The sequence below is a fragment of the Thamnophis sirtalis genome, unplaced genomic scaffold (assembly GCF_051295495.1).
Source record: "Thamnophis sirtalis isolate CommonGarterSnake01/CBP01778 unplaced genomic scaffold, rThaSir2_p1.2 scaffold_3, whole genome shotgun sequence".
NCBI lineage: Eukaryota > Metazoa > Chordata > Lepidosauria > Squamata > Natricidae > Thamnophis > Thamnophis sirtalis.
In genome coordinates this window covers 23,776,430-23,801,752 of record NW_028261383.1, presented here as the reverse complement: position 1 = coordinate 23,801,752, position 25,323 = coordinate 23,776,430, and the positions used below count along the sequence as shown (strand labels likewise).

General features: G+C 40.4%; 1 protein-coding gene across 1 annotated transcript; it reads left to right on the top strand.

The window, feature by feature from the left end:
- On the top strand, positions 1-24,626 carry LOC148047616 (uncharacterized). Its single transcript, XM_087708094.1, has 2 exons — positions 1-3,613; positions 22,806-24,626. The coding sequence occupies exons 1-2, from the start codon at positions 1,154-1,156 to the stop codon at positions 24,363-24,365; spliced, it is 4,020 nt and encodes a 1,339-aa protein (XP_087564220.1). The 5' UTR covers positions 1-1,153; the 3' UTR covers positions 24,366-24,626.
- The last annotated feature ends 697 nt before the right edge of the window (positions 24,627-25,323 follow it).

Genomic DNA, 25,323 nt, shown 5'->3' with positions numbered 1-25,323 from the left:
AATTGTGAAGATGACCGGAAAACCCACCTCTTGCCATAGTCTCCTCCTGGTGCAGCCTGCTCCCCCCCCTTCCAAACCTGAAGCTCCTCTCAAAATTGTGGTGCCGACTAGCAACAGGGAACTGCAGCAGAGAGATGAAAGAGCCACGTGTGACTCCCAGGCGTTTGCTGACCCCTTGTTTAGGGTCTCCTGATTGAGCAGGGGCTGGATTAGACGATTTTTAAGACTCTTTCAAATTCTAATATTCTTTTCAGTTGCAATGATATTTTTATGTCCTGATAAGTAAAACCAAAGATATCAAAGAGGGTGTACTTTCTTTTTCATTTGACTGTATTTGAAAACATCCCTTTGCTCAGCTAGGAATTTGTGATTGACCCAGTCAACAAGTGAATTTTATCATTGAGTGGATATTCAACCTTGGATCTGGGTAGTCTTCCATGTCTCATCAATGAATCATGATTAATGTAAAAGCTTATTGAAGCATTGTGGCATGTTTGCTTTTTCATTGTAATGTAAATGTTTTCCCCTCATCTTCTGCAACCATTTTATGCATAATTAAAGATACCCTTTTATCTGAATCTTATAGACAAAGAAGAGGGAAATACGAGCACTCTGGACAACTGAGAATAACAAGCAACATTGAATATCAAACCAAGTCAGTCCAGAAATCCAAATATTTTTCATTTGCTTCAGAGAGCCACACTTTTCTTCACCTTCCTCAGCAGGTGAAAGAGAAACAAGAGAAAATCAAGAAGAGATTTCTAACTGGGAAAAGTAGTGTGTGAAATTCAAGCGTACATTACATGAAAAGTCAAGGGAGATTATTTTTCCATCCAGCAAAAGAGGGAAATATCTGGAAGTTACTGGGGAGGAAAAGGACAATTGGAAAACCATGTAGAGCAGACAGTGTGTCAGTCCTTGCTCTGGGAGGAGGAAAAAGGCTTGAAACAAAATACCACCAAATAAGGGACCATCTATATTTTTGACCTCCTAAGAATATTAGTTGTGGAAAAGCTCCATAGATGTGCCTGTTGTGGAAAAGATACAACTGAAATCACAGCAGATTATGCATGAGAGGATTCAGCCTTAAGAGAAATCATACAAATACTCTGAAAGTGGCCAAACATTGGTCAGAACAACTCCATTGTGCATCATGGAAGGACTCACACAGGAGAGAAGCCCTACAGGTGCTGCCAATGCGGTATTTGTTTTTACAAACATGGCAATGTGGACTCACACCAAGGAGGAACCGTTTGAATGTCCTGATTGTGGGAAAAGCTTCCATAACAATTCCACCCTTGTGACATACCAGAGCATTCCCTCTGGCGAGAAACTCTCTAAATGTCTTGAGTGTGGGAATAGTTTCAGTCTGAATTCTCCCCTTGTTGCACACCAAGGAACTCACACAGGAGAGAAACAATTTGAATGTCCTGATTGTGGAAAAAGTTTCAATCAGCATTCCACTCTGGTTCAACACCAGAGGATTCACACAGGCGAGAAACCCTTTGAGTGTCCTGATTATGGTAAAAGTTTTAGTCACAATTCCAGCCTTATCGGCCACCAGACGATTCACACAGGAGAGAAAGTTTTTAAATGTCCTGATTGTGGTAAATGTTTCAGCAAGAACTCCAACCTGGTTCAACACCAAAGGACTCACACAGGAGAGAAACCCTTTAAATGCCCTGATTGTGGTAAAGGTTTCAGTCAGAATGGCAACCTCATTCAACACCAGAGGACTCACACAGGAGAGAAACCCTTTCAGTGTCCTGATTGTGGGAAAAATTTCTGTAACCGCTCCCACCTCATTAGCCACCAGAGGACTCACACAGGAGAAAAACCCTTTGAATGTCCTGTTTGTGGGAAAAGTTTCAATCGGCATTATACTCTGGTTCAACACCAGAGAATTCACACAGGAGAGAAACCCTTTGAGTGTCCTGATTATGGTAAAAGTTTTAGTCACAATTCCAGCCTTATCGGCCACCAGAGGACTCACACAGGAGAGAAAACCTTTGAATGCCCTATCTGTGGGAAAAGCTTTAGTAATAATTCCAACCTGGTTCAACACCAAAGGACTCACACAGGAGAGAAACCCTTTAAATGCCCTGATTGTGGTAAAGGTTTCAGTCAGAATGGCAACCTCATTCAACACCAGAGGACTCACACAGGAGAGAAACCCTTTCAGTGTCCTGATTGTGGGAAAAATTTCTGTAACCGTTCCCACCTCATTAGCCACCAGAGGACTCACACAGGAGAGAAACCCTTTGAATGCTGTTATTGTGGGAAAAGTTTCTCTCAGAGTTCCTACCTTAACTGCCACAAGAGGATTCATACAGGAGAGAAACCCTTTAAATGCCCAGATTGTGAGAAAAGTTTCAATACCAATTCCAGCCTGGTGAAACACCAGAGGACTCACACAAGAGAAAAACCCTTTGAATGTCCTGTTTGTGGGAAAAGTGTCAATCACCATTCCACTCTGGTTGAACACCAGAGAATTCACATAGGAGAGAAACCCTTTAAATGCCCTGATTGTGAGAAAAGTTTCAGTACCAATTCCAGCCTGGTTAGACACCAGAGGATTCACACAGGTGAGAAACCTTTTGAATGTCCTGATTGTGAAAAAAGTTTCTGTAAGAGTTCCTACCTTATCAGCCACAAGAGGATTCATACAGGAGAGAAACCCTTTCATTGCCCTGATTGTGGGAAAAGTTTCAGTATGAATTCCTACCTTATCAACCACAAGAGGATTCATAGAGAGAAACCCTTTCAGTGTCCTGACTGTGGGAAAAGTTTCAGTCACAATTCCAGCCTTATTGGCCACCAGAAAATTCACACAGGAGAGAAAGCTTTTAAATGTCCTGATTGTGGTAAAAGTTTCAGCAAGAACTCCAACCTGATTCAACACCAAAGGACTCACACAGGAGAGAAACCCTTTAAATGCCCTGATTGTGGTAAAGGTTTCAGTCAGAATTACATCCTGATTCAACACCAGAGGACTCACACAGGAGAGAAGCCCTTTCAGTGTCCTGACTGTGTGAAAAGTTTCATTCACAATTCCAGCTTGGTGACACACCAGAGGACTCACCATGGACAGAAACTTTTTGAATGCCCCTATTGTCATAAAAAATTCATTCACCATTCTATCCTGATGATACACCAGAGGACTCACACAGGAGAGAAACCATTTGAATGTCCTGTTTGTGATAAACGTTTCAGTACCAATTCCAGCCTGGTGATACACCAGAGGACTCACATAGGAGAGAAACCCTTTGAATGTCCTGATTGTGGTAAAAGTTTCAGTATCAATTCCAGCCTAGTTAGACACCAGAGGACTCACACAGGAGAGAAACCCTTTGAATGTCCTGATTGTGGTAAAAGTTTCAGTACCAATTCCAGCCTGGTGACACACCAGAGGACTCACACAGGAGAGAAACCATATGAGTGTCCAGACTGTGGGAAAGATTTCAGCACTAGAAATAGCCTTCTAAATCATATGCTTATACACACAGGGGAGAAACCATTTAAGTGCCCCGAGTGTGGACGGTGCTTCAGGCAACATTTCAGTCTTACGAAACACAAGAAAATCCACCTGAGGCCCAAAGTGATAGCGGAGAACGCTTAAATTTCTTTTTTTTTTATTGAAATTTTTTTTAAAAAGCTTTTAGAAATATTTACCTCCCCTCCCCCACCCAAACCCAACCCCTCCAGCTCCCTCCCCCACTTCCCAGAACAAATACAGGGTATAAATCTTTAACAAAGATGTTCTAAAATAAGCTTAAAGAAAGTTAGTATCATCTTTCATTTGAGTTTTAACTCCTCTTTTGTTAGGCTAACTCTAAACAGATTATATCGTTCCTCGCTTAAACTATCTGGAAGCTCTTAGTCCCATATTTATTTTGAATATAATCAATCCATCTTGTCCACTCCAGTTTATATTTCTCATTTGAGTGGTCCTTAAGATATGCTGATATTTTAGCCGTCTCTGCTAAGTTTGTTATTTTTAATGTCCATTCTTGAATAGTAGGCAAATCTTCCTTCTTCCAGTATTGTGCACCAAGAGTCTTGCCATTACTAAGTACAAAATCAAGTTAGTTTCTACAACAGTACAATCCATAGTTATACCTAACAGGAATAACTGAGGGTTAAACTTTATCCTCTTTTTAAGAACATTTTGCATAATCCACCATATTTGTATCCAAAATGCTTTAACCTTTTTACAAGTCCACCATATATGGTGATATGTACCATCAACACAATCACATCTCCAGCATTTAGGTTGTAAATTCGGATACATGCAGACCAGTTTTTTAGGATCTACATGCCATCTATAAAACATCTTATAAAAGTTCTCTCTCAGATTTTGGACTTGTGTGAACTTTACATTTCTTACCCATATCTTTTCCCATGTGTCCAACATTATTGGTTCTTCAAAATTTTGTGCCCACTTTATCATACAATCTTTGACTAGTTCTGTTTCTGAATCCATTTCTATTAATACATTATATAACCTTTTTATATGCATTTGACTTTGATCCCAAATTTGTTTTAGTAAATTATCCTCATTTTGCTAAAACTGATTTTTTGATCTTTTTTCCATCTGGCCTGTAACTGTCCATACTGAAACCATGTTTGAATTACCTTTTCCTCTTTTAGTACATTCAAGTAATACACCTCTTTCTATAGTGAGAAGCTGTCTGTATGTAGTTACATCCTGTTTTTGTACTATACTTATGTTCTCTATTGCATGTCTGGGAATTGCCCACATAGGTATCTTGTCGTTTAGTTTATGTTGATATTTTTTTCCAGACCCGCAGTAGAGCATTCCTTAAAATATGACTTTTGAAATTCTTATCCACCTTCTTGTCATATAACAGATAAGCATGCCAACCATATACCAAATTATGCCCTTCGATGTTAAGTATTCTATCATCTGTTGAGTTAATCCAATCAGTGATTAGTGATAAAACTACTGCTTCATAATATAATTTTAGATTGGGCAATTTCAGACCTCCTCTCTCACGTACATCTTGCATTATTTTAAGATTTATTCTCGGCTTCTTCCCTGCCCAAACAAATTTGTTAATACCCTATATAGATATAGATTACTATCATCATACTCAATCTTCATATGATTATGATTATTTTTACATCCCTTTATATAAAATATTCCCAAATTTAAAGCAAAACCACATGATGGCAGTCCGTTATCTATTCTCAATATTATCCAGTAACATTACATCTTTATGACACTTCTAAATAAAAAAATAATTATGTTTAATAACAAAGTTTCTAGACCTCCTTTCTTAATCACTGTTTACAACTTATATCCAATTTTCCTTTTATCATGTCAATACAAATATTATATTATTATCATTATCAATCATTTATTTAACAACATCCGTCATCGTTTCATTTTTATTTTTTATTTTTTGGTCTTAGTTTAACTAAATTTGACTTACTCTTTTTTAATATTATAAGCTTTTATACATAACAAGAGTTTCTAAACTTTCTTTCATAAACACCATTTAGAATTTATATCAAATTTCCTCTCATCAAACCAATACATATGTATACATTGTTATCATTATCAATTATTTATCTAACTATCCATTATCACTTCATTTTTAATATAATGCTCTAATTTTAATTAAATTTGACTAATATTTTGTTATTAGTTTTCATATCTCAACCTGTGTCTTTCCAGTAATAGTGCATCTTATGTCTTTTGCCATTTGTGGAATTAGTCGTCTGGTTATTTCCTGAATTAAATGTGTGTGGACTTCTCTTCGCAACTTGTTGCTTTTTGCATATCTTGTAAAATCTCGAGACCCTCCGTCCGCTTCTTTAATCAGCTTATCTTTGGTTATCAGTAGTGCTTTTGTTAAAGTTTCTCTCCTTGGATCCATCAATTCTTCTCTTTTTTCTTCTTCTAAGCCTTGAAATCTGGGGTAGAGCTCCTTTCCATCTATCTTCCCTTTCCATGTTCCACTCTTTCAATCTCCAACCACGTTCAGTTCACTGTCATTACCCACAATTATCTTGCCTCTTTGTTCATTTTCCCTTTGGGCTTTTAGGACTCTAACATCCACTTTTTCCATTTGCTGGATATCTTCAATTTTTCCATCAAATTTTACTGCATTACAATATATTTTTCAATCTCTTCTCAATTTTCCCTGTTGTTTCTAATAATTTTTGAATTTCAAACATAATCTGTTATAATGTTATGGTTTCTTTTTGTTGTGCCATACTTCCAACTAGTAAACACTGCCACTCTAGTTTCAAAATAAGATTCTGTTTTCACTTCACTCCAGCTGCAAAGAAAAATCAGAAGAGCACCTGCGTAAACAACCTGTGCTCTTCTCCTTATCTCTTCTGTAAACAAGCTGAAGCCTTTGAAGTGCAAAGTCAAAATGATCAAAGAGAAAAAAGAGAAAGCAATATACCCCAGACTCAGCCTCCAACCTCCAAGTGGCAGTGTAACTTCTTTTCCCTCTGATGTTACTACCCTCTTTATATTCCTTTTATATCTTCTTTGTATTCCAGACTTAAAAGAAACAAAATTCTTAAATGAAGCAAAATAAAGAGAAAACCCCCCTCCAAACCAGTATTATAAAAATAAAGAAAAAGATTTAATCCATAGATAAAAAAAGAAATAGAGGAAGAAAAACCAATACTTTCACTTTAAAAAGTAGGGAATACTTGCAAAACTTCCATCCATTAAAAAAAAAGATGACACACTATCAATATAGCTTAATTTCGCCACTTATTTTTATTTTCTTTGAAAGTTTCATTTAGCTTAGATTTTGGGGGGGGCAGTCTCTTTTATAAGAATAAAATTCCCTCACCAAATGGACACACTTTCTCTTTCCGCTTTCCTCCTGTTGTGGAGCTGTCCCAACTTCAACAGATTTTGGCTGCGCATCTGTTGCCGGCAAGAAGAGATTCTCTTGGATCAATCAGGGACTTTGCGATGTCCCTGAGATCAGCAAGACCTATTCTTCCCTGTCACCGTCTCTTCGGGACGGTTTAGGTTTAAAAGGACCATCCAGAAGCAAAAGTATCTACTGTGATCTCGGAGCTCCGAGATTGCACGTCGTGTCATTGTGACGTCAGCTCCTGTCTCCCCTGAATTTGCCTGATTTTTTGTACGCAAATATGTAATGATATTAGATGAGAAGGAGAAAAGAAGAAATTGGAACGTATTAGTTTGATCATGTATTAATTTTTGCAGAAAATTTGCAATTATGTGAAAACATTTTGGGAATGTTCTTTGCATTTTTATCAGTCTCTTTTATAAGAATGTCACATCCAGAGTCCCAGCCTTTTTCTTCCTTGTCTGCCTCAAGAATTTCAGCCTCAGAATTCTCCAGCCAGCATTTCTTGGGGATAGGAACACTCAGACTATAGTAACAGGTTGTGGCTCCTCATATAAGGAGAAAATGAGAGAAGAGAAGTAGAGGGGGGTTCAAAGTTTATCTTTTCAGAACAATTCCAGGAATTCAGTGCACTAAGCATGTCTGTTCAGATTGTGTCAAGAATGAGGCAAGCAGTTGAAGATACTATATGAATAGCAAATATATTGGGGGAGTTTGGGGCAGTGACAAAACTAGTGTAAACTTTCAGGTGTAAAGGCTTTTGTGCCTTGCAAGTGACCTTCATGGAGAAGAGTTCAGGAGAAAAGGGATTGTGGTGGTGTGCACAGGACCTCCAGTTTTATTTGCAACCACTGCTTTGATCTCCTTTGTTTTTAGGGGCCTCCTTATTAGACTTTGACAGCTGGGGTTGAGAGCAGCACCAAGGGACCGATATATTTGTGGTACTCCCTTCTTGGTGGGGTGATGTGGGCGGAAAACTGTATAGTAGATAATGTTTCATTTCTAAAACTGCATTGCATAACAATCATGTATAGTTTTTGAGAAAGAAAAATAAAGTGTCAGCATTTCTGTAAACATTAAGAACACAGTAATGCAAAGAACGTTTCCCAGTCTTTCACTTCTCTCCCAGGGCTCCTTAATTTTTTTCAAAACTGTATCCTTCAAATATGCAGATGGATTATCCTGATTTTGCTGGGCTTAGAAGACGCCAGAGAAATCCAAGATTCTTTATTTCACCAACACCATTCAAAAAGACAGGTTACAATCTTTTTTTAGTATGTCACAATCATGTGATACCTTTCAAGGACACCCAACAACCAGGACCAGGCCAGTTTTGTGGAGAAACCAAGAGTATCTTGGCCATAGTCTTCATTCCAAGTGATTTAGAATTTAAACATGTAAAATTTCTAAAGTTTAAAATTGTGTGTATGTGTATTATGACATCGTTGCGGAGTGGTGTTAGGACAACTGAATGGAACTGAGTGTTTACTAGCGGGATTCCCTTCCTGTTGCCTATGCTGAGTTCGCAGCAGATATATTCTCATTGTGCCCAAAGAGAGAGAAATATCTGCCTCTATCTAGGATCAAACTCACAGCCTCCTGATTGTGAAGCGAGAGCTCCACCTCTAGTTCATCGTGTCAGAGTTTGTTCAAATCCAGAAAGCACACACAGGTAACTGATTCAGCAGGATTCATTAACTTCTCTTTATATAACACATAAGTAATATATACAATACCAAGAGTGGTTCTTCCTTGTGGTAAGAGAGGAGAGATTGTATTTCAGTTTCTTTTTTTAAATTATTTTTTTATAAAGAATTTTTATTTTTTTAAACAAACATAGACAAACAAGACACAAAACATAAAACCATTTTTCATTACATACAGTGCGTTGATTGGTTACAAAGTTTTTGTGCATCCTTTCCATAGTCATTACTTGCAGTTTATATAAAAACACATGTTATCAATTCCGAAATGTTTATATATATTTTTATCAATGTACGTTATTTGTTTGATTATCACTTTTATTGCCTTCATTTTCAACAATTTATACTTAATATTGGATCATTTATGTTGTAATAATTCATTACATCATCTTCAATCTATCTAATAATAATAATAACAATAACAACAATAATAATATCTTTATATTATATTCAGTATCATTCTATTATTCTTGTATTGATAGCATTCTCCAGTATCTTTCATTTCTATGTTTTTTATCTAGCCATTGATAAAATAAATCCCATGTCTTATAAAATTGTTTATCTTCTTGTTCTCTAATTTCAAATGTCAATTTACTCATTTTAGCACATTCCTTTATTTTGTAGATAACTTCCTCCTGAGTTGGCATTTTCTCATTTTTTCCAATTTTTAGTAAATACAATTCTAGCTGCCATTAATACATTTACAATCAAGTATTTCATTCTCTATTGTATGTTTCCAACAAAAAGATTTCTGGTTTAAAGTCTATATGTTTTTGTATCATCTTTTCCAATCAAGTGTAGATTTTAGTCCAATATCTTTTAGCTTCTATACAAGTCCACCACATATGATAATATGAACCTGGTATCTGATGACATTTCTAACATTTTTCCGATTTATTCTTGAACATTCTTGCTATTCTCATAGGGGATAGGTGCCACCTATAAAACATCTTATACAAGTTTTCTTTGTATGCTGTTGACATAGTCATTTTATAGTTTGGGGACCACAATTTCTGCCAATTCTGTAAGTCAATCCCACATCCAAAATCCCCCCCCCCCGCAAAGCTATCATGGATTCTTTAACTTCTTCTAACTTAACCTCTAATAAGTATCCATACAGTTTTTTTAAATTATCTTTTCATTAGTACCTATCAAAAAAATTTCTAGGTCAGTTATTTTATCATGGAAACCTTCCATTTTAAGATTTTTAAGAGCCAAGGTGACGCAATGGTTAGGGTGCAGTACTGCAGGCCACTTCAGCTGACTGTTATCTGCAGTTCAGCGGTTCTAATCTCACCGGCTCAAGGTTGACTCAGCCTTCCATCCTTCCGAGGTGAGATCCAAACTCTTATGTTGATTTCAGATAAAATTCACAATTCTCTCTTCAAAGTCACAACAGACTTTTTTCTTCTGTTTCCAGACTTTCTTTCAAGCCCGAGCTCCACACGTTGATAGTATCCCAAAGGAGCACCTGAATAAACAATTCTCCGTGCTGATTCCATTATCATTTCATAAACAAATTCAAAGTCCTTGAAGTGTAACGCCGGGTCTTAACTTTCCTCTAAACACTCATACATGAAAAAAGAAAACAATATGTCCAGACCTCTAGGTGGCAGTGTTCTCTTTTGCTTTCCCTTACTTGCTTTATTCTCAAAAAATAAAAATAAAAAACAGAAAAGAAAGTTCAAAAAGGAAGTATGGTTAACACATTGTATGCAAAAAAATAGTAGGAAAAAGGATCTTTAATAGTGGAAATTGTTATGTAAGTTATTTAAAAAGGAAAAGACAAAGAAAGAAAGAAAGAAAGAAAGAAAGAAAGAAAGAAAGAAAGAAAGAAAGAGAAAAAACCAGTCCAGTTTAAAAATAAAAGACGTTTGTAGAAATCCAGTTAAATTCCAACAATAAAAAGGGCAAAAACACTTAACTTGACTTTGGTTTAATTTTGCTGCTTAACCACTTCAGTCTTCAATTTTAATTTTAATTTTGGTCTTTTAGGGTGTTCCTCAAATAATAGTAAATAAAACTTCTCTCACCAAAACGACACACTTTCTCCTGTTCTCTCTTCCATATCAGAGCTGTCCGCAACTTCAGCAGCTTTAATGGCTGCCTCGCAACTGGCAGAAAGAAAGGCTTTTCCTAGATCAACCAGGGACTTTGCGATATCCCTGGGATCGACAGGATGTATCCTTCACTATCACCCTCTCTACAGGACGGTTTAGGTCCCGAAGGACCGTCCAGCAGGAGAGATATCGATGGCGATCTCGGAGCTACAATGAAAGAAAACTCCGAGGCTTGAGTTTCCTCAAAATTCCATTTTATTAGAAATGTCATGTTGGCATATCTGGGAAAACCCGAATCTGAAAGTTTCCAGGTTTTCCCACCCAGTTGCAAGTTCAACTGCCTCACACCCACAAGTCTATCACATGGCCCAATCCTTCATTGCCATGAAGAAAGATTCCTCCCATCCAGATCCTTCCAGGTGCAGGGATAAAGCGGCCTTGACTTTCTGAGAAAGAATGCTATTATGGCTACACATCCCCCATACTCTGTACCATACCCCCTCCCATTTTCCCACAGTAGAACGTGTGGCAGACCTGAAATCCAAAAAGTAAAAGCTTCCAGGTCTGACAGGCAGCCTCTCTTCAGAAGACAAGTGTGTTCGGTAAAGCGAATAATGCAGGGGGGTTACATTACATAACTAACACCTCTTCCTCCTCCCCAGAAGGACCCTTTGGTTTATCTGGAAATTTGTCATGGAATTGCTTAACTAATCTGTCCATTCCAACTCTTTACCCATGTAGCTTCCGACAAAGGGTACCCCTTCCAATGCATAATTGTAAACGACCTCTATATAATCTGGGGTCTAGTATTTTTTCCCCACTTCATAATGTGTCTCTCCTTGAACTACTATAGGAGGAGGGCGTGGTTGGGTCTGAGGTCTCAAACTAGGTTTCAGCAAGCTGCAGTGGAAAAACTGGGTGTATTTTCCCTAGAATTCAGGGAAGACAGAGCTGAACGGCCGCTGAGTTAATTATTTTTACTATTGGGCAGGAACCTAAAAGACTAGGTCCCAATTTCTTGTTAGGCATCCTCAACCGTATGTATTTGGTCGATAGAAAAACTTTATCTCGCACATGGAAGGGGGGGGTTGTAGCGAGCGGTGCTTGTCTGCTTGGTTTTAATATTCTTACGCTGCATCTACCAGGGCTTTCTTGGTATTTTCCCACTCCTTTTTGAAAAGCCCATCCAGTCAGTCAAATATATTGAGGAGGGGGAGCTCTCTGGGCAGCTCAGGCATGGAAACAAATTCCATGCCACTGGTAATTTGGAAAGGAGTTAATTGTGCTGCAATGGACAGCATTGTTATACGCCACTTTGGCAAAGGGTAGCAAGTCTGATCAATTGTTCTGTTGGTAATCCACATAACGGATGTCTTATTCGACCATTGCGTTTGAACCTTCTAAACTTCTTCCTAACTAGCTGCCAAATGGTACTCAACATGTAGTCCTCGGTGGAACTACACTCACATGGAGGGAGGTAAGCAGTGTAAAACTTTACACTTAGACAAGAAAATCCATCTGACTCTGAAAAGTGTGCAGAGAAGAGCAAGAAAGATGATTAGGGGGCTGGAGTCTAAAACACCAGAAGAACGGTTACAGGAATTGGATATGCCTAGTCTAATGAAAAGAAGAACAAGGGGAGACATGATAGCAGTATTCCAATATTGAAGAGCCGAGCTGGCGCAGTGGTTAGAGTGCAGTACTGCAGGCCACTTCAGCTGACTGTTAGCTGCAGTTCGGCAGTTCAAATCTCACCGGCTCAAGGTTGACTCAGCCTTCCATCCTTCCGAGATGGGTGAAATGAGGACCCAGACTGTGGGGGCGATATGCTGACTCTGTAAACCGTTTAGAGAGGGCTAAAAGCCCTATGAAGCGGTATATAAATCTAACTGCTATTGCTATTGCTAATATTTGAGTGGCTGCCATAAAGAAGAGAGGGTCAACTTATTTTCCAAAGCACCAGGAGGCAAGACAAGGAACAATGGATGGAAACTAATGACAGAGAGAAGCAACATAGTGTATAAGTAAAATCTTTATTGTCATTGTACTTAAATACAACGAAATTGGTTATAGATCTCAGAAATCCATCAGAGCAGTGGTGTCTGCCTGCCTTATGCAGAGTTTATTTGGCTTTTATACAGTTTTAACAAGCAAAGAAAAAGCAGGGTAGCAACAGCATCTTATTGGTACATTCTTATTTCCCTTGTCAATCTCGAAGATCATCCCAGCCAAGGTAGAAGCTCCCCATATGCTGGTACTACCTGGTTCTAATAAACAGTTGAGGTAATCAGCTACTGAGATCATTGCAGCTTCCTGCACGTTTCTGTGGCTGCCATAAAGAAGAGAGGGTCAACTTATTTTCCAAATCACCAGGAGTAAGGTGACCAGACATCCCGATTTTGGCGGGACAGTCACGATTTCTAACAATTTGTCCTGTGTCCCGGGGCGTTTTTAAAAAGTCCCGATTTTCTGGCTTCATGTTGAAAGCCCAGTGGATTTGCTTAAGAAATCCTAACCGGGGCAAGACAAAAGTGACTGATGACCATTTTCACACTTAGCGACCATTTTCACACTTAGCGACCGTTGGATGGTTTCAGTGTCCTGGAGTCATATAATCACCTTTTGACAAAGTCAAATGGGGAAACCAGATTCACTTACGTTACTAACTTATCAGCTGCAGTTATTCACTTAAGAACTGTGGCAAGAAAGGTGGTATAGTGACCAAAGTTACAATGGCATTGAAAAAAGTGACTGATGACCATTTTTCATACTTAGCGACCATTTTCACACTTAGCGACCGTTGCAGCATCCTCATGGTCATGCAATCAAAATTTTGATGTTTGGCAACAGTTACAATTTATATTTGTAAATTGTAGTTATGTTGAAATTAAAAAAAATTACAATACTATTTTTGCATTGTATGAAAATTTTTGTTGCTCTGTATAAAAATTTTAATCAAGCCCCCCCACCCCCCGCCGACGGCCAAAGGTGTCCCTCTTTACCAATGTGAAAATCTGGTCACCTTAACCAGGAGGCAAGACAAGGAACAATGGATGGAAACTAATGATAGAGAGAAGCAAGTTAGGGTCTCCTGCTTAATCAGGGGTTGGAGTCAAGACCTTCAAGGTCCCTTCCAGATCTATTCGATTGCTCTTAAAGGTGCATCCTTTAATATGACTGAAGCAGCAGGAACAGGTCAATGGGTAGGTTTTGTGGGGTGGAAGAAGATCCAGTTTGATGTAGTGGTGAAGCCACCAGTTTAGTGACAGAAAAACGCTCAGTTCCAGTCCCACCTGAAGGGCAAAACCATCTGTGCAACTTTGACTAGTCCTCTCAAGCTTAGGAAGCAGGAAAGGGGGAGAGGGACTCCTTCCAAAAACCCTTGCCAAGGATACCTCAAGGCTAGGCATCAAGACTGACCCAAAGACACCAAAAACAGAGCTTATGTAGTGTCAAACTTCGCTATTTCATTGGCTCAGTTGCAAAGCTTGGTTGCTAGGAGTCAAAAAGGACCTGCTGCCATTTATTACTGAAAATATCTTCCCAGCCAAGGGTCTCCAATCTTTGCAATTGTAGGACATGTGGACTTCAACTCCCATAATTTCTCAGGCAGCAAAGCAGCAAAGCAGCAAAGCAGCAAAGCAGCAAAGCAGCAAAGCAGCAAAGCAAAGGAATTCTGGGAGTTGAAGTCCACAATTCTTAAACATTCCATGGTTGGAGACCCCTGTTCCAAACGACTTGGAGGAGCCTTGGACAAGCATGTTTTTCCACTTCAGGTCGCTAGATGGCGATCAGGCAACATCTGTGCCTAGAAAACCATCAACACTGCATTGCTAGAAAGGATGGGAGGAGAGAAGTGTAGAGAAACTTCCTCTTCCGGGTGACTCATGGCTTTTGTGCTCTTCCCATGGTTGAAGCAGCAGCTGGAAGGTGAGTTGAGGGCGGGTGGGAGGAGAGTCCTGGAAGCAGAGAAGCAACTGGGCTGAAGCATCTCAGCTGCTGCTGCTGCAGGTTCCTTCCCTCCCCGAATTTAAGCCCAGTGGTGCTGCATGCTGTGAAACTGGTGGCTGCAATTTTCCTTCTGGTGGGAAGATTGAAAAAGTCTCTTTTAAATTAAAGTGGATTCTTTGGGAATGGCTTCCCTCCAGAGGTTGTGGGTGCTCCCATCACTGGAGGGTTTTAAGAGGAGATTGGGGAGCCATTTGTTCAGGATGGAATAGGGTCTCCTGCCTGAACCAGGGGATGGACTAGAAGACCTCCAAGGTCCCTCCAAATTCCATTATTCTCTTATGAACCTTTTCTAGATTGTTTTGTTTTACTTCCATTTCTAAGTAACAAGCACCGTGTTTCCTATTGGTGCATCATCCATGTATTAACCAGGTTCAACTGTGCTTAACCCAGCACTTTTTAAAAGATTGCATTTGAATGTTTTGACTGTTCAGGCTTATTTATTCATTTATTCATAAAATTTATTGGCTACTAACATTACCGTGACAACTGAGAATGACAGGTGTGGCTCAGTGAAATACAAGGTGTGGGTGTTGATAAGCCCATGCATTTATTCATCTTCCTAAGAAGGAAGGATCCCTGTGCATAGTGCAACAAAGATATTTATGCATTTCTTTCCTTTCGCTTCCTTACATATGTAGCAGGGGCCCAACCTCAGGGAGACAAGGGAATAGAGCAGAGGCTTCTTTTCTTTTCTTTTTTGAATTTTTTTAAATTTTAATTGAACAAAAGCACAAAAAAAGAATCATCCTTCATTACATCTTGTAGAAAGCGTGTTGATTGGTTACAGATAACTTTCGTGCATTTCTTCTACAGTCATTACTTCATATTAGATTATACACTTTAAGTCAAAAATCTTTGTATATCTTACTATCAATGTACCACAATTCTCATTTGACTACAATTATTTGAACATGCTTTTAACTCAAATCATTCATACTTAAAGACACAATCACATAATGGCATTCATTAGCTATTTCAAAAAATTCTCCAATAACATTACACCTTTATAGCATCTTTTAAGTAAAAGTCAATTAATAAAGTTTCTAAGCCTCCCCCTCTTTTTTCCAACTCACTGATTAAAATTTATATCCAAGTTACTTTTGCCAATACCATAGCATGTATATATTGTTAAACAATGACCATTAACATTTCCTTGTTATTATTATAATTGGCTAAAAATCATTTACTATTTATGTCCCATCTCCTCTCGTCAGATTGCCCCCAAAAAGAAAAAAACCTTGCGCCTTTATAACAATATCTAAATAAAAATTTGTTAATAAAATTTTATAGGTCTTTTTCCCAAGTCACAATTTGCAATTTATATCCAAATTTCTTTTGCTAAATTACCATACATGTATATATCATTAGGCTATATCCATCCATTTTCTTATTGTTATAGTTAATTATAGTTAATTGTTAGCGAATAAACATTTGATAACAATCTAAAACAATCCAAGAGTTACAGAATTTCTACTTATTAGTCACCAAAATCAACTGATTTTTTAATTATCAACTTTCATTATCAACCTATATCTTTTCAGTAACAAAAAATCTTATCTCTCTTGCCAATTGTGGTGTAAGTCTTCCTTTTATCTCCTTTATAAGGTTTTTATAGACTTCTCTCTGCACTTTGAACTCATTGTTTAGGATTTATATCCAAGTTACTTTTGCCAATACCATAGCATGTATATATTGTTAAACAATGTCCATTGACATTTCCTTGTTGTTATTATAATTGGTTCTTTATCAGTTTCTGTAAACAAGTTGCAAACCCTTCAGCTACAAAGTTAGTGAACTCAAATAAGAAAAGAAGAGAGATACGTTATTTCCAAAAACCCAGCTGAAGAAGAAAGATGAAGAGATGAAGAATGTTACGAGCATTTCAATCCACAAAAATAGTTACAAAGAAAAAAAACTTTCCACAGCGATCCTATTAGGATTATTTTCACCGCTCAGTTCTTTTGTTTAAAGATCTAATTTGGCTTTAAAGAAACATTTCTTTGGGCAGTCTTGAGCAAAATAGAAAAAATACTTCACCAGATGGACTCACTTTCTCTTTTCACTTCCTCCCTTCCGGAGCGTCCAGATTTCATCAGCCTAGGGGCTGCCTGTTTACCGCCGGCTTGAAGCACTTCCCTTGGGTCTATCAGGGATTTTGTGATATCCCTGAGACCAGCAAGGCTTTTTCTTCCTGATCACCTTCTCTACGGGACGGTTTAGGTCTCAATGGACCCTCCAGTGGCAAAAGTGTCAACGGCGGTCTCAGAGTATCGAGACCACATGTTGTAACTTCGTTATGTGGCTCCTCCTTTACCTCCCTAACCCTTTTCTTGTTTTATACATGTTTTAAAATGATTTTTGATATTTGTTGCAAGTTTTAGTTTATTCTCACCATGACCTTGATTTCATCTTTGCAGATTCAAGCTATATGCTACTATTCTGCCTTAGTTATGTATCCCTCTTTCCATTTTTTATACTGATCCTTTTTTTAATTCAGTTTATCAGAGAAATCTTTATGCAACCATGCTGGATTCTTCTTGGATATCTTGTTTCCCTTTTCAGTAATATTGTGTTGGCATGGGCTTCTATGATCATACTAGTTGGTTGGATGTCTGTGCTTTGCTATGGAACTGGAACAGCAATAGGTAGCATTCTTTACCATCACCCTCCATTATCCTGTAGCTATAAAAGGCAGTAGCAAACGTGGTCTTCTTGAGAAGAACTTTGGTGTTTGGTTCACACTGAGGTATATTGATGCAATAGTCATCTTCTCCATGGCAGAACATCAGAGGGTATTGGAGAGCTTCATAGGCATGGTGCATTTCACTGATTCATAAGAACTAGTTTTCTCTGCTGTGGAGAAAATTATCTCTTTTCTCAAAATCCTGGATGACAATGAGAACAGCCACTTCTCTAGTCATGGGGCATTGAAACGACCTTGGTGCCCTCCAGAAGGTTTCCTATCAGCATTAATCACCACTTGGAAGTCCTTGGAAGTATGGCTGAAGGGGAGAGAGGTGCACCACCACTGTAGCACATCACGGGACCCTCAACCTGCCATTCCGAAACAGCACGGCTGCCTGCACAAGGCGGCAAACCCACATGGCTTGTGGCTTGGCTAGGACCGTTGTGAGTATGCGTGGGCACTGGGTGGAGTCACAGGAAGGTTTAAACGGTGGAGGGGAGCGCTGGGCTTCAGCTTTGACTTCATCTCACTATATCTTATCACTGGGTGTTTCTCAGATCATGCCTAAGCATGGAAGATAAAACAATACACACTGAGATTTGTGTACCGTATTTCCCTGAAAATAAGACAGGTTCTTATTTTCTTTTGACCCCCAAAATATTGATTGGGTCTTATTATCGGTGGGGGTTTATTGTTTTGGGGTTGCAGGGTGGCTGCTCTCTTGTGAGTGGGCGCCCGAAGAATGAGGCATGCCTCAGGGGCAAACGACTGCTGCGACAGCGCAACATACCAGCCATGAGGTGACCATGCTCACGAGCAGCCACCCGGCAACCCCCCTTTCCAGCCAGGCAGAGTTCCACTCACGCACCCAGTGATATCCCGGAGGCCCTAAGCCACATGATCCTCTGCCTTCCCCCCAGCTCCTGCGGCTTGACGCATTCAGGATACCCTTAGGTCAGTGCATGACGCTCTGCCCAGCTGGAAAGGGAGGTTGCGCGCACGCCTGTTCCCTCCCCAGCTGGTGTGCCTCCCAACCTCACCATGCCCTGGCCCAGCTCTCCCTGCAGGGCCAGTGTGCAGCGGCCGGTCTGGGAGTACGCTCTATGGTTGTGGGCTGGCTGAGGCAGAGCGTACTCCCAGAGCATACAACCATAGAGCATATTCCCAGAGTGGCAACTTCTGGAAGTCTCAGCATCCTACCCCTGTACTTTGGAAGCCGCAGAAAAAGCCATGCGGCGGTGGGTGGCGGCAGCAGTGGAGATGCCCTGGCTCTGCAGGGAGAGTTAGGCAAGGGCATCGTGAGGCTTGGAGGTGCGCAAGCGGGGAGCGGAAAAGCCGCTCGCGCAACCCTCTTCTCCAGCCATGCAGAGCCCCATTCACTGACAGGGGCATTCCGAAGGCACTAAGCCGCGGGAGCCGTAGGGCGGCGAACAGGCGCTCTTGCAGCCTGACGATACCCCTAGGTCAGTGAATGGCGCTGTGCTTGGCTGGAAAGGTGGGTTGCCGGGCAGCTGCTCCTGAGCATGGTCACCTCATGGCTGCTGTATAGTTCTGCTGCGACAGTGCAACACAGCCGTTCGACCCTGAGGTTGTGCCCGGTTCTTCAGGAGCCTGCTCGCAAGAGAGCAACTGCCCGGCAATCCCCCTCCCCAGTTGGGCACAGCACCGCTCACTGACCTAGAGGTATCACAAAGGCACAAAGCAATGGAAGCCTTTGCCCCCCCCCATTCTTGCGACGTGGCGCCATCGGGATATCGCTAGGTCGGTGAGTGGAGCTCTGCCTGGCTGGAGGGGGTGTGTCCAGGGGGCTTATTTTGGGGGGAGGAGTTACATTTTTGCCCACCCGAAAAATATGGCATTGCCTTATTATCAAGACGTTGTATTTTCGGGAAAACAAGGTACTTTATTGTTTATTTCTAAGGTTAAAATTTAAAACCAGAGAAATACTTATTAGTCCAAGGCATTGATCTCATTTGTGACTGATTAGCATTGGGGGTTATTAGACGTATACTTTTTTACAGCTTTTCTACTGACTTGGGGATGAGTTTGACGATACGTGTGTGCAGCTTCCCTTATTTGTGTTTTCCTAATCGTCTCTGTAAATCTTTTTCTCCATTTTTGCCTCTTTTCCCATTAACTGGTGTTACACTAGAAGGAACAGATTCGTCTGAACTGAGGAGTAAAATAAGGGGGGTGGGATCTGCCTCTGCCCACCAGCATCCATTAGTATTCATCTGGCTAGCGTCCTGTCAGTGTGTGAGAGAGTTGAGGGGTGTTTGGAAACTCAAAGAGTATTTGCTGTGTGAGCAAGAAGGAGACAGGAAGGAGCCTGGATGTGGCTTACCTCAACTGTTCTGTAGTAAAGCTGCTTGCTGCTGTGAAAGTGAAACTCCACTTTTGAGGTGGGGAGGGGGAGTAGAACTTATATTCTATTGCTTGTGTTTGCATTTTGCTTAGGCTCTAAATTTCTTAAAATCAGCTCTTCTAAAGTTTAAGACACTTGTTGGACTATAGTTGTTGTGGCCCGGCAGGAGCCGTTAGAGCTATCGCCCGACTCCGAAAGCAAGGGGGCTGATGAGTCGGCCTTGAAGGAGGTGGAGGACCCTGGACAGGGTGTCGACGCTGAGCAGGGCGAGGAGAGACTGGTTGGCCACCAGGTGGCGAGAGAGCATTGGATCAAAGGGAATGTTCCTGAAAGTATTTGGGAGTTGTATCAGGAGACAAGCAGGCTGAGGTCTATTCAGTGTAAAGGACAAAGGAGGAAATACAGGAGATGATTGCGAGCAGCTGTTGCTCATTGGGATCCTCGCCTGAGTATAAAGAGACTGCTGGTGCCACGCCCTGGTTGCAGAAGTCAACGTTCTCGTTCACGTTCATGAATTAACAGAAACCAACTTGGAGAAGTGGGAAACCTGTTTGCATTGCCTAGGTTTGTGAGACTTTCTGCCAGCGTGCTTATCTGTGTTTATTTTGGGCTCGCAGCCAGCAAGAGCCGGGACTGATAAAAAACATTTCTTTGAACATTCTGTTTGGCTTTCATTTCTGAACGGACAAGGTGGGGGTCAGAACAATAGTCTATTGCTTGTGTTTGCATTATATTGAATTCCAGTAAGATGTGGTCACTCGACCAAGGTTCCGACAACTTCAACTCCTTCTATTGGTTCCCTTTTAGTAAGAATTAGGTTGAGTATAGTTTTCCCTCTAGTTCCCTCCTCTACTTTTTGGATGACAAAGTTGTCAGCTAAGTTGGTTAGGAATCTGTTCAATCTCCTACTGGCTGTATACTTTATCTCCCGGTTGATATCAGGGTAGTTAAAGTCTCCCATTATATCTTGAGGTTGCCTCTAGATATAATTTGTAATCCACACATATTGAAAATCACAGAAGAATAAAATTTACATTTATCTTGTGTTTGCATTATACGGGGTCATTCGACCAAGGTTCCAAAAACTTCAACTCCTTCTATCGCTTCTCTGTTAGTAAGAATTAGGTCGAGTATAGTTTTCCCTCTAGTTCCCTCTTCTACTTTTTGGATGACAAAGTTGTCAGCTAAATTGGTTAGGATCTATTCAATCTCATACTTGCTGTAAACTTTGTCTCCCAGTTTATATCAGGGCAGTTAAAGTCTCCCATTATATCTTGAGGTTGCCCTCTGAATATAGTTTGTAATCCACACATATTGAAAATCACAGAAGAATAAAATTTACAAGTTTTTTTATTTTCGTGTCTTGCCAATAAGTATGGTATTTCCTGTCCCATCCATGTATTAGCCAAGTTCAATTGTGCTTAATCCATCTTTGGTTGCACAGGGAATCCTCACTTACCACTTCTTCCTTGATCCTTCAAAGTTACTATGGCACAGTAGAAGCAAACATGCACAATTTGTGTTAATCCTAGCACTTGTTTCGTTACCGCATGTCAGCAGTGATTGTGGTTTTGAAGGTGCAGGAAAAGGAGTTGCAACAATTCCGGTTCTGCCAATAGTTGCACATTTATGATGGCGGCGGCATCCCACACTCATGATCCCCATTTGTGACCTTCCCAGCTAGCTTCTGACAAGCAAAATCAGTGGATATACTGGCAGGAAATTGCAAGTCACAGTCATATGAAATTGCCTTTAACAACCCACAGTAATTAGCTTAAAAACTACAGAGGAACAACAGATGTAAGTTGGCATTGTCATGTGACATGATGCTTAGTGATTGAGCTGCTTAGTGATGCAAATATCAATTCCAATTGTGGTAGGTTAAGTGAGGACTACTTAAGCAAGGATGTCACCAGAGGGGTTGTAGACAGTATTTTCTGCCCTTATTTGTAGCTGAGAACTTTCATGAACAAGAGTGGTGTATACTTTTCTTCTTTTTTCACCTCATCTCTAACCATTTTATAAACAATTAATGTTACATTTTTCTTTGTATCTTACAGATGAACAGGATGGCAATAAGAGCCCTCTGAATAACTGTAAACAACAATCAGTGTTGAAAAGGGAAGAAAATCAAGCCAAAAATCAAAATATTTTCCATTTCCTGCAGAAAACCATACAAATCTCCTCCTCCTCCAGCAGCTGTTTGACAAAAGAGAGAAAATTAAGAAAGAATAAGCAGATTATGCAGAACTCAAGGATAATTAAATGAGAGGGGAAGGGAGATTATTTATAATTCAGCAAAAGAAGGAAATATCTGGAAGTCTGTTCGAAGGAAAAGATCAATAGTAAAGCCACGTAGAAGAGACAGGAATGCAGGGCTCTCCCTGAGAGGAAGAAGATGGCTTGAATGAAAGCACCCTTAAATAAGGCATTGTCCATATTTTTTTACCTCCTCAAGAATATCAGTGGTGCAAAAGCTTCATAAATTTGCCTATTGTTGGAAAAGCACACTTTGCAAATCACAGCTGATTATGCACAAGTGGAGATGGAAAGAGACAAATTACCTGAATGTGACAAAAACTATGGTCACAAAAGCTCCCTTGTTGTTCATGGAAGCACCTCCACAAAAGAGGGAAGCCACAAAAGTGCTTCCAATGCGGTAAATGCTTTAGTGAGCATGGCAACATGGTGCTACATCAGATAACTCACAGGAGGGAGAAAACATATGGATGCACACAAAGGAATAAAATCATTTGAAAATCCTTTCAGTGGGAAAAGTTTCAGTGAATTCCTTCCTGGTGAAGCACCTGAGGATTCCCACAAAAGACAAACCCTTCGAATGTCCTGATTGTGGAAAAAAAATTAGTCACAATTTAGGTCCGGTGATGCATCAGTAGATTGACTCCAGGGAGAAACTCTATGAGTATCTAGATTATGGGGAAAACGTCATTAGAAATTTCCATCTCAAGAGACACCAGAGAACACAGAAGAAAAACCCTTTGAATGTCCTGATTATGGGAAAGTCACAATTCTGGTGATACACCAGAAGACTCCCATAGGAGAGAAATGCTTTGAATGACCTGATTGTTGGAAAACTTTCAATTCTGATTCCAATTTGTGAAACACCAGAGGAATCATAAAGGAGAAAAACTCATTCAATGTCCAGACTGTGGGAGAAGCTTCAATTGTAATTCCCGCCTGGTAACACATCAGAGGATTCACTCCATGAAGAAACCTTGTAAGTGTAGAGATTGTGGGGAAAGTTTCATTATAAATTCCTACCTTTTGAGACATAAGGCTACGCACACAGGAGAGAAACCCTTTGAATGTCCTGACTGTGGGAAAAACTTTAGTGATAATTCTAGCATGGTGAAACACCAGAAGACTCACACAAGAGAGAAACCCTTTAAATGTTCTCTTTGTGGAAAAGGTTTTAGTGATAATTCCAACCTGGTGACACACCAGAGGACTCACACAGGAGAGAAACCTTTTGAATGTCCTATCTGTGGGAAAAGCTTTAGTCACAATTCCAGTCTGGTGACACACCAGATGATTCACACAAGAGAGAAACCTTTTGTATGTCCTGATTGTGGGAAATGTTTTAGTCGGCGTTCCACTCTAGTGACACACCAGAGGACTCACACAGGAGAGAAACCCTTTGAATGTTCTATTTGTGGAAAAAGGTTTAGTGTTAATTCCAGCCAGGTGAAACACCAGCGGACTCACACAGGAGACAAACCCTTTGCTTGTCCTGATTGTGGGAAAGGTTTCAGTCGGAATTCTCAACTGGTGAGACACCAGAGGACTCACACAGGAGAGAAACCCTTTGAGTGTTCTTATTGTGGGAAACGTTTCAGTCAGAATTGCAGCCTGATAAGACACCAGATGACTCACACAGGAGAGAAACCCTTTGAATGTCCTCTTTGTGGAAAAAGTTTTGGTGATAGTTCCAACCTGGTGACACACCAGAGGACTCACACAGGAGAGAAACCCTTTGAATGTCCTGATTGTGGGAAAAGTTTTAGTGAAAATTCTTATCTGGTGATACACCAGAGGACTCACACAGGAGAGAAACCCTTTGAATGTCCTTATTGTGGGAAAGGTTTCAGTCAGAATTCCATGTTGGTGAGACACCAGAGGATTCACACAGGAGAGAAACCCTTTGAATGTCCTGATTGTGGGAAGTGTTTTAGTTGGAGTTTCAGCCTGGTGACACACCAAAGGACTCACACAGGAGAGAAACCATTTGAATGTCCTGTTTGTGGGAAATGTTTTATTCAGAGTTCCAGCCTGGTGACACACCAGAGGACTCACACAGGAGTGAAACCCTTTGAATGTTCTCTCTGTGGGAAAAGCTTTAGTGATAATTCTAATCTGGTGAGACACAAGAGGACTCACACAGGAGAGAAGCCCTTTGAATGTTCTCTCTGTGGGAAAACCTTTAGTGATAATTCTAATCTGGTGATACACCAGAGGACTCACACAGGAGAGAAACCCTTTGAATGTCCGATCTGTAGGAAAAGTTTCATTAAGAATTCTAGCCTGGTGCAACACCAGAGGACTCATACCGTGGAGAAATCTTTCAAATGTCCAGTCTGCGGACATTACTTCAAGCATAAATCATCCCTTATTGCACACAAGGTAATCCATATGAAGAAAGGTAGATGAGTTTAGAGAATGCTTGAATTTCATTTGATAGCTCCCATTGAAAGTGTAGGTGAGAAAGTGATTGTTTGAATTTTGGCCTGATTCATTTTGCTCAAACATTTCTCAGGGTTAAATTTGTAACTGCAGTGAAAAGTAAATTGGAAAATGGTAACTACTAGTTTCTGGTTATCAACAGAACCTTCTGTATATTTCCTTTTCTGGAATTAATGGAATTACTCAAAAAGGAATTTTGGGTAAAGCTATTGTCTGTTGTTTATGGAATTTCCACATGTGGAGTTTCAGTCTTCTATCTTGGTTTCACCCGATTTTCAGCCCCTGAGTTCCACAGCCCGCATAAAAGTAGTCCTCAAGATATAACTATTATGGGCCTTGAATTAGGGTTTCATGTTCCAATGGCTGTTAAGTGAAATTGCTTTCCTTAACTACCTGAATCCTCCTGCTGTCCCTGATGCAGCCATTAATCAAATGTGCAACTCACTAGGTAGAACACTGTCTACTCAGAGCTGGGGAAAAGTCTTGGAGGCCTAGTGCAGAGCCAGGCTTGCCTGCCGTAGGCATCTATACACACACACCCCACCCTCCAAGACACCCTTGTGCTCTGTATCCTAACCCTTGAGTCCCCTTGGCCATTCAATCCCCCATTACCCCTGACTCCCACCCTACCTGACTTCACACCCTCCTCCTTCTTATCTTTCAAGATCTCTGAACCTCATGTTGGAGAGAGAGTGAAGGACATATATCAATGCTGGCTAACATTTTTTGGATCATGTGCCAAAAGCGGGGAGGAGAGCAGGTAGGGCGTGCTTGGGCGTGCCCAAACCCATAATCTATGTGCGCGACCCCAGCGTGCATGTGTGTACGACTAGAGGTCCCCCCATTTTTGGCATGCTTTTTCCTCCTCCCCATGGTCCAGATGCTTTCTAGGAACCCGGGGAAGGCGAAAACAGCCTACACCATC